The sequence below is a fragment of the Pseudorca crassidens genome, chromosome 9, assembly GCF_039906515.1.
Source record: "Pseudorca crassidens isolate mPseCra1 chromosome 9, mPseCra1.hap1, whole genome shotgun sequence".
NCBI lineage: Eukaryota > Metazoa > Chordata > Mammalia > Artiodactyla > Delphinidae > Pseudorca > Pseudorca crassidens.
The window spans coordinates 9,146,146-9,163,477 of NC_090304.1; the positions used below are offsets into that span (position 1 = coordinate 9,146,146).

A 17,332-nucleotide genomic window follows, 5' to 3' on the forward strand; every position below is an offset into this window, starting at 1 on the left:
CCTAGGTCTGGTGGGGGCCAAGAGGATAGCCCACTGCCGCCTCCTTCTCCCAGAACAGAGGAAGCAGCTCTGAGAAGCGGCAAGTTTATCTGGGTTTGAGGTCCTAAGGCGAGTTCAAGCCGAGGGTGAGGGTTAAACTGAGGGGCTGCGAGCGCGCAGCATGAGCGCGCTCACTTCCTTTCCCCACCCCCGCGCGGCATTCAGACGGGATCCCCGACCTTTTAAAAATGCTGTCACAGGTTTCTGGCATCCCTGAAACTGCAGCCTCCACGCTCCCACCCCGACCCCCGTCCCAGGATGCCCCCAGGCACACTGACCGCACCCCACACGAAACCCCCGGGGGATGCGCGCCGCTTATACATCTACTCATCTGTAAAATGGGAATAATAATAGAACCTCCCTCAGAGAGCTGTTGTGAGAAACAAACTAGGTAATGAATTAGGAGCCCTTAGCAGCGCCTGGCACGTAGTAAGTGCTCAATACGAGTTATAAATAACGATGATAATGGTTGTCACTTGTAGCAAACGCCAGTGCCAAGTTTAACCTGCAACCGATGATCAAACAGGGCTGTCAGGAAAGTAGTTCTAGTGCCGTCGCTGATGAAACAGTCGTAGAGAGGGGCACCGACTTGCTCTGCGCGGTTCCACTGGCAAGAGGCAAACCTGGATTCGCACCCGAGGCAGCTTCTCTCTTCGCCCACGTGAGGAAGCTGAGAGAGGGGCCCAGCCACGCGGGGCGACCCCGTGTTCCCTCGGTGGCCTGGAGGAGTGACCCCTCCGCCCAGCGACCAAAAACAGCAGCCGACAGGAGCCGATGCCCAGGGGTCCTGTACCGACCGGGGTCCCACGCGGCCGGAGAGAAAAGAGAACTGGCTGGGGTCAGGCCGGGCCGCGCGAGGGCGGCTGGGGGGCGCGCGGGGGCGCGGCTGGACCCCCACGTGCGCCGCCTGCCGCTGCTTAGCCGAGCCCTTTGTCGGGAGCAGCCGCGTTCGTGCAGCACTCGGTGGCTTAAAATAAAGACAATGTTCCCAGCCTCCCTGCGGCTAAATCCGGCGCGGGTGCGGGGGCGGTGAGAGAGCCGGGTGGGAGAGCTTCTCCCGGCCCTACCTCCCTTCTCCCTTCCTGCCTCAGTTTCCCCATCTGGTAAGGGGACCTAGCCAAGCCTGGGCCTAGAACAGCCATACAATCGGGGTTGGGGCGGGGGGCATCAACCCCCTGCCTCCGCGGCTGCACGGACTTAAGGCGCAAAAACCTCTTGGGACAAGAGGGGCGCTCAGGAGGAGGCAAGGGAAAGCTGGACACCCTCCTCTCCCGCCTACAAAATAAGTGTTTTTATTTCTAAAGGGACGTGTGCAGAGGCGGTGGGAGAAGAGAAGGGAGACCAAGGAGACTGGGGGGAGGGGGCAAGGAGAGAGCCTGATTCAGACTCGGAAATGGATGTTGAGCGTGGAGGCCTAACACCCACACACTCAGCCACGTGTACGCGCACAAGTACACGCAGCCCCACCGCGCGCACAAGCCGCAGCCGCAAACCGAGCACAACCCGGCTGGGGCAGCGGGAGTCCGCGGCCGCGGGCAGGGACTGGTGGAGCTCTGACCCGCCCCTGACCCGCCAGCTGACTCCGGAGTGGGAGGGGTTGCTCAGATTCCTCTCCAAGCGGCAGCATCTCCTGGACTTCGGAAGGGAGGGGTACTGGGCGCTTGCTCTCGCCTCAGCTGGCTTCGAGAAGCAGAGATGCCCCCACATGTACCTGCCACGTGTGCCCACCACTGGCATGATGGCTGCTGGCCACGCCCCAGGGACTCCAGTTTCTGCTCCACCGGCCTCCCTTGGCAACCGGGCTCCAGGCTGAGGAAGCCCCAGGTTACCCTCAGGCATCAGGATTGAGAGGGGGTGCTGGGTGGCGGAAAGGGCAGGGGGCAAGCGGTGGGGCAGGTCCCAACCGCCTGACCCACTCCAGAGCCGTGGGCTCAGAGCCCGGGACCTGAGTGCAGACACTTGCCAACCACGTTTTAAACACGCCTCTCTGCTCTTCGGTTTTCTCATCTACATCGTGGGGATGACAGTTGACCTTGGTCCTTCCCACCTTCCATCCCAGGGCTTCAGCATGGCCCAGTGAAGCAAAGGCCCGGCAGCCCAGCAGCAGCCTCCCCATGTCTGCTCCACGGTCAGCTCCCCAGGAGGTCTCAAGGGCCAGGTGAGGGTGGGGCAGGACCCAGGTCTCTAGAGCTAAAGGCCCCCAGGGGTTCTATCTCTGAGGAAACTCAACACAGAAATCCAAACCGGCCTGGGGGAGAGGGGTGCTGGCCAAGCTGTTGGGCTAAGGGATGTGGAGAGGAAGGGCAGGCTCATCACTTCCCAGGTGCACACCTGTGAGCCCCGAGTGGGAGTCAGGGGAGACGGAGTTTGACAAGCTGGGAGGAGAGCTGTCTGTCTGCCTGTCTGTCTTCCAAGTGGAAGCTGGGGGTGGAACAGGCAGGGTGGTAGAGGCTGCCTCCCTTGTCAGAATTAGCAAGTCCCACAGTTGGGCAACACTCAGACACACACCGAATACAGACACACACACGTCCCGGCTCCAGACCCACAGGGCGACACCTGCATTTACACCGGCTGCGTGATGACATGCGACTCAGGGACACACATGTGCGGGGCACTCAGCAACGCGTGGAGCAGGCATACGGCCCCCCACTCGTCCCCGCAAACCAGACACCCGTGTGCCCTCACACCCAGCTGTGTGGCAGGGACAGAAAACAGCGCACCGCCCAGCATGCGGGCTCATCCGTTCGGCCCCGGGCGGGTGAGCCAGCCCTCTGGGTCTGTTCCAAGTTGGAGCCTCTCACGTGAGGCCCAATGTGTCATTTCCAAACAGAAGGAATCTAGCTCCTTCGCAGTAGGGAGGAAGAGCAGGGTGTGGGGCTGGGCGGGCGGGCGCGTGGGCATGTGCAGGGGGCAGGGCGTATGTGGAGGGAAACAGGCATGCGAATGCCGGGGTGTGTATGGTGGGGCATGGTGCACGCGGGTTGGGGTCTCTAAGGTTGGGTGGGGGAAGGAGCCCGGGAAACAGTATGCCTTTGTGAGGGTGTACGTGTGTGTGTGTGTGTGCGCGCGCGTGTGCGTGCGCCGCCGAGTCTGTGTGCATTGGGTGTGGGTGTTTGTCTCCCTGTATCTGCCTTCTCTCCTGTTCTGGACTTTTAGCCTTCCTGGGCTCATCTTCCTCATGCCCTACACCCTCCCTCTCAGGACTCGAATTTGGTGCCCTAGTGGAGAAGGGGGCCACGCTCCAGGACCCAGTCCAACCCCAGACGCTGCCTGAGGCTTCCCTCCAGCTCCCCCTCCCTTCCTTTCCTCTCTTTTCTCCCTCCCTCTCTTTCTCTTCCTCCCTCCCCCCCCCAGGCTGGCGTGCCAGGGGGTGGGACATGCCAATCACTAGCTGTGCTTCTCCGGCTGCCAGCACAGGGCACAGCTCCCCCCAGGAGCCAGGTGTTTGGGTCCCTGGAGACACCGTCGGCCCCCGGAGAGGCAGTGGAACTGAGGAACCTTCAGACCTCTCTCCAGCCCCATGGTGAGTACATTTGGGAGGGGCTCCACCGAGGTGGGGGCAGGAGAAGCAGGGTCCTTGAGCAACGCAGGGACCAGAACCAGAAGGAAATGGGGATGGACCCCAGACAGACGAGGGGGCCAGGGAGGGCTCTAGAGGCCAAGGGGGCTCTGTAGCTTTGCACACTGGCTGCTCCAAGTACCCCATCTCCTGGCTTCGAGTGGATACACCTAATGTTTTTCTGGGATTCAGCTGGGAAAGGAGATGGAAACCCCCTTAGGAAACTGGACCTGGAGCCCAGAGGGGATTAGGTTGCCACATAGCAGGCAGAATCCCCAAATCCCAGGGACAGAGTGGGGAGGGCAGGGGGCCAGGGGGTAGCCCTTGCCACCAGGATCCTGTGGGAAGTTGACCCCCCAAAAAACTGGGGTGCCAGTCCCAGAACCTCCTCCTCTCCTCCCTCAGGGAACCCTGAATCCCACCACCCCCATCCACCTTCAACCCCTCCAAGATGGACTGAACCAGGCTGCTGGCCCGATGGACAAGCAGGATACCAAGGTGGGTGCCGGGCCAGAAGCCAGCAGGAGACCATGTCAAGAGCTCCCGGGCTCTTGGGGCGTATGGGCACATGGATGGCCGTGCCAGCCAGGGAACACGGTCCCGGTGTGTGCAGCCACCCAGAGGGCCCTCCCTATGTTCATAGCACCTTGGGCTCCCGCAGGGCAGGTCTCAACCCTAAGTCCAGGTGATGCATAGTTACTAATGGGTACCCATGCCAGGTACCCATCCTAGGACCCCCAGAGCACAATGTGGGGATGGGCTGGAGGCCAGGAGCTCTGATTCTCGCAGAGTGCCAGCTCCTGAGCTGGCAGCTGGGGAGGGGTCGGGCGGCGTTCACTGGGTCACTCAGACAAATGCTGCCTGGGGTTATCAGTGCCAGTGGACAGGGGTTCACTGCTTCCCACAAAACATACCTGTGGACTGACCCAGGGCCTCCTGCCCAACTGGCCGGAAGCAGCCGGACAGTCTCCTGCCCCTGAGAAATCAGCTGCTCACTGAGCTGTCAGGTACGAGTTAGTTCTCTGCCCCTTGACCTCAGCCACCAGGCAAGCCATGATCGCCACTTCATTCCGGAAGGCAGGGGAGGAAATGACGAAATGGGGCTGCAGAAGGTGTGACTCTTGGCTCTTCGGCTGGGGCCTGGAGGTCTGAGAACTAGATTCCCAAGTGCGAAGAGGAGTCAGAGTGTCAAGAAGGGAGTAGGTAGAGGTCACATCAGACTTAAAAGGAGCCTCCCCATTGTACAGATGGAGAGACTGAGGCTGAGGAAGGGGAAGGGATGTGCTCATGGTCACAGAAGGGATATTTAGGGGTGCAGCTGGGGCTTGGACACCATACTCCTCACCCTCAGCACAGCGCTGAACTCCTACCTCCCTGATCAGGATGACAGGGTGGGGGAAGCAGCGAGCTCTGTGAACGGGAGCTTGGGCTTCTGGGCGGGCGGGGGAGAGGTGGGTGAATATCTCCCTAGGTTTCCGTTCTGCTGTGATGCCATGGTGATGCCTAGAAAGATGGAGGAGGGAGGGAGGGAGGGAGAGACAAGAAAGGAAATGGGGAGGGGAGCGGGGAGGGGAGCGCAAGGAGTGAAGAGCAGGGGGCATGCGGAGTGTAGAACGAGGGGCAGGGCACTTCTGATGCCACCTGGCAGAGTGAGGTCTAGGGCCCAGCCTGCTAACTGCCAGGCTCTGACATGGTCCGGCTGAAGTTGGGCAACTGGTTAAGGTCCACCAACAGGGAGGGTATGTGGCACTGATTCTAAGGCTGACGCTCCTCTTCCGGTTCAGCCATGCGTTTATGAAAATTTAACTGATGGCTGCTGCCCTCCGCAGGGCTAGTTGGCACTCCCAGTGGTGACTGTTGAGCCTGAAAAGGTGATAGATTGTATCAGTTCACCCCTTCCTTTCCAAGGCCAGACATCAGAGGTGGAAGTTTTATGTACCTTTAATGGTGCTACCTTCAGAGAAAAATTAAGCCCGGGGGAGAGAGCCACCTCTGACAGGCTGGCTTCTGGGTTAAGGCCCCAGCAGAAGGGACAGGCCAGTAGGCCTGGCCAGAGGAGCGCCCTCGATGCACTTGTGAGGTCCCAGGTGCCCAGCCCCACATCCCTCACCTCGTACCTCCTTCTCCCCAATATCGTCCATTCTCTCCAGCCAGGGTTCTGCTGTCTTCCACGTCCAGAATCACAAGATGGCTTCACTCCCCACTCCTGAATCTCTTCCCCAGCACCCCCTCATTCTCTGCCTCCCCTTCTGCTCTCCTTGGCCAGTGGTAAGATTCAGAAAGCCCTAGTGTTCAGGAATCCCTCTCCCCAGCAATCTCTCCCCTCCCCCTTCCTCTCACCAACCAGATGCCCGGCCCCCGGGGATTGGTCCAGGACGCTGGCGGTCAACAGTCTGGCCTGCTCTGCTAGAGGCTCTGACCTCATCCCTTAACTCTTTGAGCCCAGGCTGAAGTTTTCCTCCCCAACGCTGACAGGCGCCATCCCATGCCCATGCCTGTCCTGTTACCTCACTCGACTTCCCCACAGCAGGTGAGGCAGGGTTTCCTTGGTCCATTTTACAGATAAGGATGTTCTTGGGTATTTTGCTCTCAAGCCAGGTAGGGCCTCACCGAGGGGACAGGCACCTGGCAGGTGGAGGGATGCAGGAACTGGACAGAGCAGAGACACCACACTCTGCAGCCAGTTCACACTGCCATGCCCTCACCCCCACCGCCGCAGGCTCATCCTCGTGCCCGAAGTCCCAAAGCCAATCAGGAGAATTCCGTGTACACATTCATGGATTCACTCCACAGATATTTACTGAGCAACTGATGTGTGCCAAGCAAAGAGCTACAGCTGGGCCACCCCCTTCCCATAGCACTGTGATCATACATCCCTAGAGAGATGACAGACACTGTCACACACATACACACACAGAGGCCAGATTCTAAAGGAAGGACTGATTCCTCCCTATTGACTGATTCAAACTAGGGTTTGGCCAATCTAGCTAGTCAAAGTGGGCAAGGAGGCTCTGCACCCCCCAATCCCCACAGCAGTTTAGGGTAGGGGCCCAAGAGGTTAGCCCCAGAGGCAGACTACCTGGGTCCAAATCCTGGCTGCACCGCTGATGAGCTGTCAGGCCCTTAAGGTCTGAAAGCCTCACTGCCCCTTTTGCAAATTGAAGATAACAGAACCTACTTCCCAAGGGTTTGTAACAGGTCAATTAAATCATGTATGTAATGCTTAGAGCCGTGTCTGGTTATAGTAAGCAATCTGTAAATATTAGTTGCTGTGATATTATTAATAATATTATTAAAAGCTCCCAACAACCTTCATCAGGAAGCCACAGCGCTGGGCAGAAAAGCACCGCCTGCTTCCTTTCCGCCTTCCTGTACCCCAGACACCCTCAGAGGATGAGTCCCAACCCATCCTCACCAAGACTCACCCTCATTATTTCTTATTCTCACTCAGCAATGCACACACCCTCACATACAAACACTCATCCTACAGGAGGGTGACCACGTCAGGACAATCACTTGCCCAAGGTCACACAGCAAGACAAGAGCAGAGATGGGGCTTGAAGCAGAGGCAGTGCAAGGACTTCCTTGAGGAGTCTCCCCGGCAGGCCCTGCAATCCTCATTTACCAACTCCCCCAACCCCATGGATGTTTTCACAGAATATGCTATGCAAATACAGCTTCCAGCCCCCCTTTCAACCAGACGGCTAACCCTAAGCCCCTCCTTCGTAGAAATTCTGGAGCTGCGGCTGAACCCTGGCACCCTGACTTTCAGCCCAGAGCTTGTCCCCGCAGGGGAATCAGCCACAATCACCGGAAGCCATGTTCCTTCTCAGCCATCAACTCGCTGACCCTTCAGTAGCCTTGAAGAGGCAGAGGATTGCCCCCAATAAGGAGATAAGGAGACTCACCCAAGGTCACACAGCAAGGACCAGAGCAGGAACCTTATCTGGAGCAAATTACTGTCCAAGAGGGGTTTGGGGGAGGACTCCCACTTCTGATGGTGGAGGAAGGGCAGAGTCATTGACAGCCCTGTTCTTGGGCTGAATCTCAGGGGCTCAGAAGGTCCAGGGGGTGGCAAGAACCAGGGTCCAGTTCCCCAGAACTTCTGCCCTTCTCCTTCCCCGAGCTGTCCCCAATGGGAGCCCATAGGTGGGGCAGAGAGGGTCCACCAAGCGGAAGGAGTGCAGGCATTGGAGCCTGCAGGTCCCGGGCTGAGAGGAGCTGAGTGAGGCTTCAGCCTTTGCAGCCTCACCTCTAGGATGTGGTCCATTTCACAGATGAGGGTATTCTTGGCTAGTTTTCAAGCTATTTTGAGATCTTGATGCTCTCGAGCCATCTTGAGATCTTGGTTTCAGGAGCCTGTAAACTCTCCCCAGATGTCAGCCTGCTCCAACTCCTCCACCGTACAGATGAGCAGTCTGGGGACCAGAGAGGGGCTGTGCCTGGGGTCTGGAGGGGAAGGGGCAGGTAAGAGTTCGCTGAGTAGTGGATCGGAATGAGGAGATGGGAATAATAGCAGAGGCCTTTGACTGAGTGTCATTTCAGTGCCAGGCACTTTGGATACTATTATCCCCAGCGGCTCAGGGATGCAGGGCTGCAGGGAAGCAAAGGTTAAGTCGTTGCCGATGATCACACAGCTAGGAAGGGACAGCTTGGAGATTCAAACCTAGGGCTGTGGTCCGCAATGCAGGAATTAGGGTGAGGCAAGTGAGGTACTCGCCTTGGAGCAAAATTTCAAGGTGGGGGGCTCACAAAAATACCTCACTAGTCAAGATAAATAATATTGTAATGTAATATTTTTAAAAATCAAATAGCAAACTACAGCCCACAGGTGGTCTGCTTTTGCAAATCAAGTTTTGTCAGAACCAGGGCCAGGATTAGTGCGAGGCAAGGGTGATAGGGGTGTTTGTGCAAGTGCGGGGTTGGATCCTGTCTTGGTTTAAAATTGTGTTCATGATGGATGTTTTGCATTGATTTCTATTCTTTAAATATTTCATTAAAATGTTATTTTCTTGATTGACTGAGTTTGGGGCATCTCCTTAAATTTTGCACCTAAGACAAGTGCCTCACTCCCCCCGCCCTAGTCCTAGCCCTGCTGTGGCATAAGGGCCATGTACAATGGCAGAACACTTGGCCACAACGCGCCCAGACAGGCGGGAGGCCCCTATGGCTGTGGAGGGTACAGCCTCTCACGCCCTAAAGCTCCTCTTCTGACCCAGCCTTTGCACATCTTGGCCCAGGAAGCCGCTGGGGGCTACAGAGCTGCTCCGGGGCACCCAGGGGCTGGGGGGTGAGGCAGCACCCAGTCTAGGAGTCGGGAGGCCTTGAGCCACACAATGCCTTCTTCCCTTTCTTCTCTGGGCCTCAGTTGCTCGATTTCTGCAATGGGCACAAACAGCACTGAGACCAGAAGATCAAAGGGACAAGAGTTGTTCAGAGTCACCTTGTCAAGGGTGGTTCCCACCAGCGGCCTCACGGGGAAAAGGCCCAGCACCCGCAGTCTGATCTCAGCCTCCCGCCCAGCGCCTGACTTTGGTTAAAGGCGGAGGATACAACAAAACTCAGTAAGCAAGATAAATCATATTTTAATGTAATATTTCTTAGTTCAAACTGGCAAACTATGGCCCCCAGGCCGACCATCAGTTTTTATAAATAAAGTTTCATAGGAACAGACTGCCTGGGCCCCAATCCTGGTTCCTACCTTAGCTGTGTGACCTTGTGCATATTCTCATGCTTTTCTCAGCCTCAGTTTCTTCATCTGTAAGATGGAGAGAAAAACAACCCCTAGGTCATAGGTTCCCCATTAAGGTTAAGTGAGATAGGGCACATAAGTGCTCTGAGCGGCGACTGGCCCTCAGGGATGCTAAATAATAGCAATGACCGTTATTATTTGTTGCTGTTGTCCCAGTATTAGATTTTTTTTTTCTTCTGGCTGTGCCACTTGGCATGCGGGATCTTAGTTCCCCGACCGGGGATTGAACCCATGGCCCCTGCAGTGGAAGTTCAGAGCCCTAAGCACTGGACCGCCAGGGAATTCCCCATAGTATTAGAAATTTTTAATCAAAGAAGCAGACACTGGGCTTCCCTGGTGGCACAGTAGTTGAGAGTCCGCCTGCCGATGCAGGGGACGCGGGTTCGTGCCCCGGTCCGGGAAGATCCCACATGCCGCGGAGCGGCTGGGCCCATGAGCCATGGCCGCTGAGCCTGCGCGTCCAGAGCCTGTGCTCCGCAACAGGAGAGGCCACAACAGTGAGAGGCCCGCGTACAGCAAAAAAAAAAAAAAAAAAAAAAAAGCAGACACTTCTAGGCAGGAGGGAGCCCTCGCTACTACCCGTGCTAAGAGTCAACGGGAACTTAGTGCTTACCATGGACCAGGGCTGTTCTAAGTACTTTATATCTATTGACTCTTTAAGCCTCGCGATAATTCCTCGATGTATTAGCTAGGGACTAACATTATCCCCGTTTGTCAGTTGAGGAAACTGAGGCACATAACAGTTACATCGCTAGCGGAGACCACACACCCAGTATGTGGTGTAGCCTGGATTCAGATGCGGACAGTCTGACTCCAGAGTCTGGGTCCTTCAACCGGGACGTCACCTGTGCCCCCTCACGTGCAAATTGTCCCAGACACACAAGCACTGACAGCCACAGCTTTTCGTGCTTGTTCTGTCACACTCTGAATTCATGCTGAGAGTCGCTGTCACACACACTGACAGTACACCCAAGTCACACACCGCCGAGGCATCCGTCATGCGGCGACCCCCCCACAGACTCTCTGTCACAGACCAGGTCCCAAGAAACATCAGGGCTTGCCGGGCCCAACGTCTCTCCCTTGGAATTTTTCCAACAATACAGCCCCTGAAGCCACAGCTGCAGCTAGGAGGAGACCCCAATCTCTTCAACACACGGAAGGATGCCTGAAGCCCAGAACAGGAAGGAAGCAGTCAACACATACAGCAGCGAGGCCGTGGCTGAGCGGTCGAGGCCTCTGCCCGGCCAGTGGTCACTAAGAGCTGTGGCTTTTCTCTCGTCCCACCCTGAGTGCCTGAGCTGCACTCCAGCTTCAGGAAAAGTCTGGGGCATCTTCTGGTTCCCCTTGCTTTCCTCCACTCAGCTGGGGCCCAGGAACCGAGTGGGGAGGTAGAGGAGTCCTCCCACACCTCATCTGGGGCCAGACCCCCGCTTATCTGGGAGCTGAGGCCCTCGCGCCTGCTGCCTGCTTTTACTCCGGATCGTCAACCACCGGCAAGTGTCCAGGCCCAGCACAACGTCCCCCGCTGCCCCCACTGAGGGTCCGATCCAGCCCCAAACTGCGCACAAGCACACACACTCAGGCGCACACACGCAGCACCCCTCTGCTCCCACCTCTTCCCCCTGTCTTCTCTGGAGCCCTCCCCCGCCTTCCCATCTCTCCTTATTTGATGGAAGAATCCCACCGGGTCTTCACGTGCTCCGAGAGTGAGCGAGGGAGGTGGGTTCTGATCACATGCACCACCTGTGTCGCCACGGCCAGGTCTTGGAGTTGCTCGGAGCCACGGTCGCCTCAGTGAAATGGGGACCGTAAGAGACCTTCCTCCTACAAATGTTCAACAATTAAATTAGGTAATTCAGTTAAGTGCTTAGCACTGTTTCTGGCATGTAGTAACTACTCAGTAAATGAGAGCTTTAATAAAATTGAGTGAAATGCTTTGAAAATTTGGCAATCCCGTATACAAAGCGAGTCTCCCCACTCCTGCCACGTGATCAAGACAAGCGTTAGTAGCGATTTCCCAATGAGAAAATTGAGGCTCCGCGTCTGAATGGTGGAGTGGGAATGAGGACTCAGATCTCTGGATTCCAAAGCCATCCCCTCCCCCTGTGCTGCTGGTAAATCCATTCAAGGCTGGGAAAGTGCATTAAAAGTGACCTGGTGTGGGCACCAGTAAGGGGGGTGTGACGCTGTCTGGCCCGCAGCTCCGAGAAGGCAGAGGCTTTGCTGCCGGCACCTTCCACTCTGGACTCTGGGAGACGTCCAGCAGCCCAACCCAAGCCCGTGTCCTCTCTTTTCAGGTGATGACCGCCCCCGAGGAAGGCCTGTACTGTGACTAGAGGAAGGGGCTGTCCCCCATCGACCCCGCCCAGCCACCATGAATACCTCAGCCCCACCCGCCGTCAGCCCCAACATCACCGTCCTGGCACCGGGAAAGGGTCCCTGGCAAGTGGCCTTCATCGGGATCACCACGGGCCTCCTGTCACTGGCCACGGTGACCGGCAACCTGCTGGTACTCATCTCCTTCAAGGTCAACACGGAGCTCAAGACGGTCAACAACTACTTCCTGCTGAGCCTGGCCTGTGCCGACCTCATCATTGGCACCTTCTCCATGAACCTCTACACCACATATCTGCTCATGGGCCACTGGGCTCTGGGCACGCTGGCCTGTGACCTCTGGCTGGCCCTGGACTACGTGGCCAGCAACGCCTCGGTCATGAACCTGCTGCTCATCAGTTTTGACCGCTACTTCTCCGTGACCCGGCCCCTGAGCTACCGCGCCAAGCGCACACCCCGCCGGGCGGCCCTGATGATCGGCCTGGCCTGGCTGGTTTCTTTCGTCCTCTGGGCCCCAGCCATCCTCTTCTGGCAGTACCTGGTAGGGGAGCGGACGGTGCTGGCCGGGCAGTGCTATATCCAGTTCCTGTCCCAGCCCATCATCACCTTTGGCACAGCCATGGCTGCCTTCTACCTCCCCGTCACGGTCATGTGCACGCTCTACTGGCGCATCTACCGGGAGACAGAGAACCGGGCCCGGGAGCTGGCGGCCCTGCAGGGCTCCGAGACGCCGGGGAAGGGGGGCGGCAGCAGCAGCAGCTCAGAGAGGTCCCAGCCAGGGGCTGAGGGCTCCCCGGAGACCCCTCCAGGGCGCTGCTGCCGCTGCTGCCGGGCCCCCCGGCTGCTCCAGGCCTACAGCTGGAAAGAGGAGGAGGAGGATGAAGGCTCCATGGAGTCACTCACGTCCTCGGAGGGTGAGGAGCCCGGCTCTGAGGTGGTGATCAAGATGCCCATGGTGGACCCCGGGGCGCAGGCCCCCCCCAAGCAGCCGCCCCGGAGCTCCCCGAATACGGTCAAGAGGCCGACCCGGAAGGGGCGTGAGCGAGCGGGCAAGGGCCAGAAGCCCCGTGGGAAGGGGCAGCTGGCCAAGCGGAAGACCTTCTCGCTGGTCAAGGAGAAGAAGGCGGCTCGGACCCTGAGCGCCATCCTGCTGGCCTTCATCCTCACCTGGACACCGTACAACATCATGGTGCTGGTGTCCACTTTCTGCAAGGACTGTGTCCCCGAGACCCTGTGGGAGCTGGGCTACTGGCTGTGCTACGTCAACAGCACCATTAACCCCATGTGCTACGCGCTCTGCAACAAGGCCTTCCGGGACACCTTCCGCCTGCTGCTGCTCTGCCGCTGGGACAAGCGTCGCTGGCGCAAGATCCCCAAGCGCCCCGGCTCTGTGCACCGCACCCCCTCCCGCCAATGCTGAGGGCCCCTCGCCTGCGTCCCTCCACCCCAGGCCCCGGTGGAAAGCGGGCAGGCGCTGTGACCTCAGACCCAGGGCCCTGCTCGGGCCCCACCAGCCTTCCCAGGCCCCTAGGTCACCTTCCTGCACAGCCCAGGGAGACCCTGCCAACTTTCCAAATTTTGCTGTTCCCAGGCAGGGAGGGGCACCCGGGGAACTGGTTTTTCTGTTCCCTGCTGGGTGGGAATGGGCCCTTCACCAGGAAGAAGGCCCAGGAGGAGGGTCCGGGCTTTGGCTTCCTTGTTTGTGTTTAGACAGGAAGTCCATCCAGGGCCAGCAGTGCGGGCCAGGAGAAAGGAGATTTAGCTGTGCAGTCATCCTTGGCCCAGGGGCTGGCCTGGATTGAGCGGGAGACGGCACCCCCTGCCAGCAGGGAACTGACACCAACCACTGAGACAGAAGCGTGGCTCAAAGGGAGCATCCCCCGCCCTCCCCGGGGACCCCCTCCCTCCCCAGGCACAGCCCACTCTGCTGGGCCCTAGGCACACTCTCTGGGATTATCCAGCCTCCCTACACATGTCCCCAGAGTGTCCCTAGGTGGGTCACCCCCAAGGCACATGTCCAAGCATCAGCAGGACAATGACACCAGAGGGGACCAGCATGGTTAGTCACCCCGTCCAAGTCCCGAGGCAGCATCAGGACCAGGCGCCAGGTGTCCCACCTGTCCCACTGTGTCATTTCCCTGGGAGTGAGGGGCAGGGGTGCCTGCTGTCCAGCCCCACACCTATACCCCCTGCCCCAGAGAAACCCTCAGTCCCACCCTCCCTGGCTCACAGACGCCACCTGGAGAGATCTGTTCCATCAGATCTAGCCAGGCCTCCCGCATGCTGCCTGCCTCCGGCCCCACCCCACACCGGCCTGGCCCAGCCAACAGGTTCTCTGCTGTGAGCTCCCCAATCCGACCCATGCATGGCCTCCCAGCCACCCTTATCTCCAGGCCCAGGTCCCAAATGTTCTTTCCTCCTGACCTCAGCAAGTGCTGAGTCTGTGAATAAAGCCACATAACCAGCGGGCGCTAAGAGGCCTTCTTCCCTGTGTTGGCTCTTTTTTTTTTTTTTTTTTTAATTTGGCCACACCTCGAAGCCTGCGGGATCTTAGTTCCCCACAGGGATGGAACTCATGCGCCCTGCAGTGGAAGCGAGGAGTCCTAACCACTGGACCACCCGGGAATTCCCTCTAGGACCTGGTCTGAAGCCAGGGCAGGATGGGGCAGGGAGGGTCCAAGCACCATAAGAAATGGGTCACTGCCCTGAGAGTGGTCTCAGGAGGGGCAGCACAGAGTGGCTGGATCTACTGAAACCTGTGGGCCCAGCACCTAGGGTCCCCGGCTCAGGTGAGTAGGGCTGTAGTGGGCAGAGCTGTCTCCCGGAAGCAAAGTTGCTGAGCGGTTATATCTTACTACAGTGAAAGATGCAAATTAGAGTCAGCAAAGGATGAAGGTGCACAGGCAGCGTCCAGGAGAGACCAGCTGCAAGCTTCTACTGTCCTCTCCCAGTGGAGTTATGGGGACAGCACTTAATTCTCCCAGCAACAATGAGTCACCAGCCAGGAAACACAGTTTCCAGCTGTACGAAGTACTGCCAGCCAGCAAAGCCGAGCCAAGTCTTGGTGTCCAGCGTTTAACGGAGGCTCCTGACCACCCACATAGCTGCCCTTACTTAGTCTCCGGCCCCTCCAGAGGCTAAACTGATACGAAGAGGCCCATGGCCCCCAGATAAGCAGAGACACTCTTACCAGGCAAGATATTCCAAGGGTTTAGGGGCCGTCTCCCAGGAGCCAGGCAAGGGGCAAACCTTTCTTTGGAATGTGTGGCGTTTGGACAACCCGGACCTGCTGAGTTAATCCTTCAGTGCACAGTGCTCCTGTCCAGCAGCATCAGTATCACCTGGGAGCTTATTAGATGTACAAGTTCTCAGGGTCACCCCAGATTTACTGAATCAGAAACTCTAGGGGTGGGTCGGAGCCATCTGTTTCAGCAAGCCATCCAGGTGATTGTGATGAAGCCTAAAGTTTGAGAAATGCTGGCCTAGAGGAACGAGGTCCCAGGTGGGGCTAAACCCTTACAGAGAAAGAGAGTGAAGATTCACCCCACACACAGCTGTCAGGACTCCCAGAAACCTTAGAAAAGGAAGCTTCCGACGCTATGGGCAGGGGCAATCCACTCAGGAGGCGGACAGGACAGCCCAGCCCAGGGCTGCCAGGTGCACTGCACTGTGGAGAATGACTGTAGGACACAAAGCCCATCCCCCTCTCCCACAGCACAGCTTCCTGGGTTGTCAGATCAAGACCTTGAGAGGGTCCCTCCCTGGCCACCGCTTAGCCCTGAGCCCCCTTTCGTGTTAAATGCCCTGCCCTGTGTTGAAGGCATTGGTCCTGGGACACGGATGAGGGGTTGCAGGGGAGACTGAGGAAGCCAAGCAGTATTGGGAGAGCGGGGGTGTTGGAATCAGACTGGCTTGACCTCTACTGGAGGCCAGGAGTTGGGGGTGGGGGGAGGCGGTCAAAGCTGGTATTCGGGTGAGGAATGGGGCTAGCAGGTCACGTGTCCCTTGTCCCAGGCACAGGCCCGTGCCCCCTCCCCTCAGGCATGTCTCTTACTTTCCGGGTCCTCAGCTCTGAAAGGGGAAGGAGCCCTCCAGGAGCCTTAAGAGGATGAGACAGGCTGTAGGAAAAGCACCTGAGTGACTTTTACCATAGGACCAGGCTGCTCGCAGGTGAACGCCAGACACCAAGTCCATTTTCAGGCCCACACCTTTCCCTTCTCCTCCAGCCTGGGCTTCTAAAAGAGTCCAGAGTCCCATCGCCCCAGCCCAGGGAGAAGAAACAGGGCTTGGAGAAAGGAATAGGGGTGGGGGAGAGTGTGCAACCCAAGAAGCCTTCCCAGAGATGGCATCTGTGCCCTGAAAGCCACCGAAGCGAGATTCCTGCAGAGCCAGCTGCCAGAAGTTGGAGAAGATGGCTGGAGCCCGACAGGAGAGGATGGCTGGACATGGCATCGTCCACCCCAGACACTGCACCCCCTCCCGCCTTGAGGGAATACTTCTCTGCCCCAGAAACAAGGGCGTTTTGTGCCAGAGCAGGAAGTAGGGAAAGAATGGGGTGGTTTTGTGAATGCCACCTCCTCCGGGCAGGAGCAGACCTAGAGAAGCGGGTGACTTAGGAGTATTTCTCCTCCCGCCGGCCCCCACCCCTCCATTCCCATCGTGTCGCTTTAGCGCCATCTGCAGGCAGTCAAGGGAATAGCCCTGTCAAGAAAGGAGGCCCTTAGAACCGCCCTGGACTGCTTCCCAGAGAATAGGAAGGAAAACAGGACAAATGATAGAGTAGATCGTCTTGGCCACCTCAGCTCCTACCTCCACACTTCAGCAGGAACCCTAGGTCCCCGAAAGATCAGCTCACTTGGCTGATACTACGCTGAGGCAGGCCCTGCCTCCGTCCAGTATGCCAACCTCACCAGACAACTAGGAGATGGATGAGGGGAGACTGGCATCTACGGACAACGCCATATTCTCCTGGGCCTCTCCCAGAACTGGTGCTGACCAAACTGTAAATTCTCCCAGGTAGCTGCTCACCTTTTTTTTTTTTTTTTTTTTTAATTCTTTTTGGCTGCATTGGGTCTTCATTGCTACGCACGGGTTTTCTCTAGTTGTGGAGAGCGGGGGCTACTCTTCGTTGCGGTGCACAGGCTTCTCATTGCGGTGGCTTCTCTTGTTGTGGACCATGGGCTCTAGGCGCGTGAACTTCAGTAGTTGTGGCGTGCGGGCTCAGTAGTTGTGGCTTTCGGGCTCTAGGGCGCAGGCTCAGTAGTTGTGGCGCACAGGCATAGTTGCTCCATGGCATGTGGGATCTTCCCGGACCAGGGCTCGAACCCGTGTCCCCTGCATTGATAGGCGGATTCCCAACCACTGCGCCACCAGGGAAGTCCCCTGCTCACCTTTATAGCACAAAAGCCTTTTGAATGCCAGGCGCCCCACACCAGCCTCCAGCTGTTTGAGGTGATGCCTTTGTTCTTAGCATCTTTGGTGACACACACACACTATGTAACTCCAGGAATCAGACTGTCACACAAAGGAGGCCTGAGAACTGTTCTCACTCTTCCCTCCTGGCCCCTGTACTTCTCCTCATCTTGGTATTTCTGGCCTGACTAGCACCACCATTCATGCAGTGCTCAACCCAGAAATCTGAATATTTC

At 57.7% G+C, this 17,332-nt stretch overlaps 1 protein-coding gene across 6 annotated transcripts; it reads left to right on the top strand.

Moving 5' to 3' along the window:
• The first annotated feature begins 2,525 nt into the window (after positions 1–2,525).
• Positions 2,526–14,173, top strand: CHRM1 (cholinergic receptor muscarinic 1). Of its 6 annotated transcripts, none has more exons than XM_067748665.1 (4): positions 2,526–2,797; positions 3,241–3,562; positions 4,004–4,096; positions 11,648–14,173. In XM_067748665.1, exon 4 carries the CDS (start codon positions 11,725–11,727, stop codon positions 13,102–13,104), a length of 1,380 nt encoding a protein of 459 aa, XP_067604766.1. In that variant the 5' UTR covers positions 2,526–2,797; positions 3,241–3,562; positions 4,004–4,096; positions 11,648–11,724; the 3' UTR covers positions 13,105–14,173. The 6 variants fall into 6 exon arrangements, with proteins under 6 accessions (XP_067604766.1, XP_067604769.1, XP_067604768.1 ...); XM_067748668.1 differs by having other exon boundaries at positions 3,452–3,562; XM_067748667.1 differs by lacking the exon at positions 2,526–2,797 and adding an exon at positions 2,905–2,990 and having other exon boundaries at positions 3,452–3,562.
• The last annotated feature ends 3,159 nt before the right edge of the window (positions 14,174–17,332 follow it).

What these genes read in the sequence shown, in the direction of transcription:
- CHRM1 (XM_067748665.1), top strand. Translation starts at nt 11,725, where the DNA reads ATGAATACCTCAGCCCCACCCGCCGTCAGCCCCAACATCACCGTCCTG.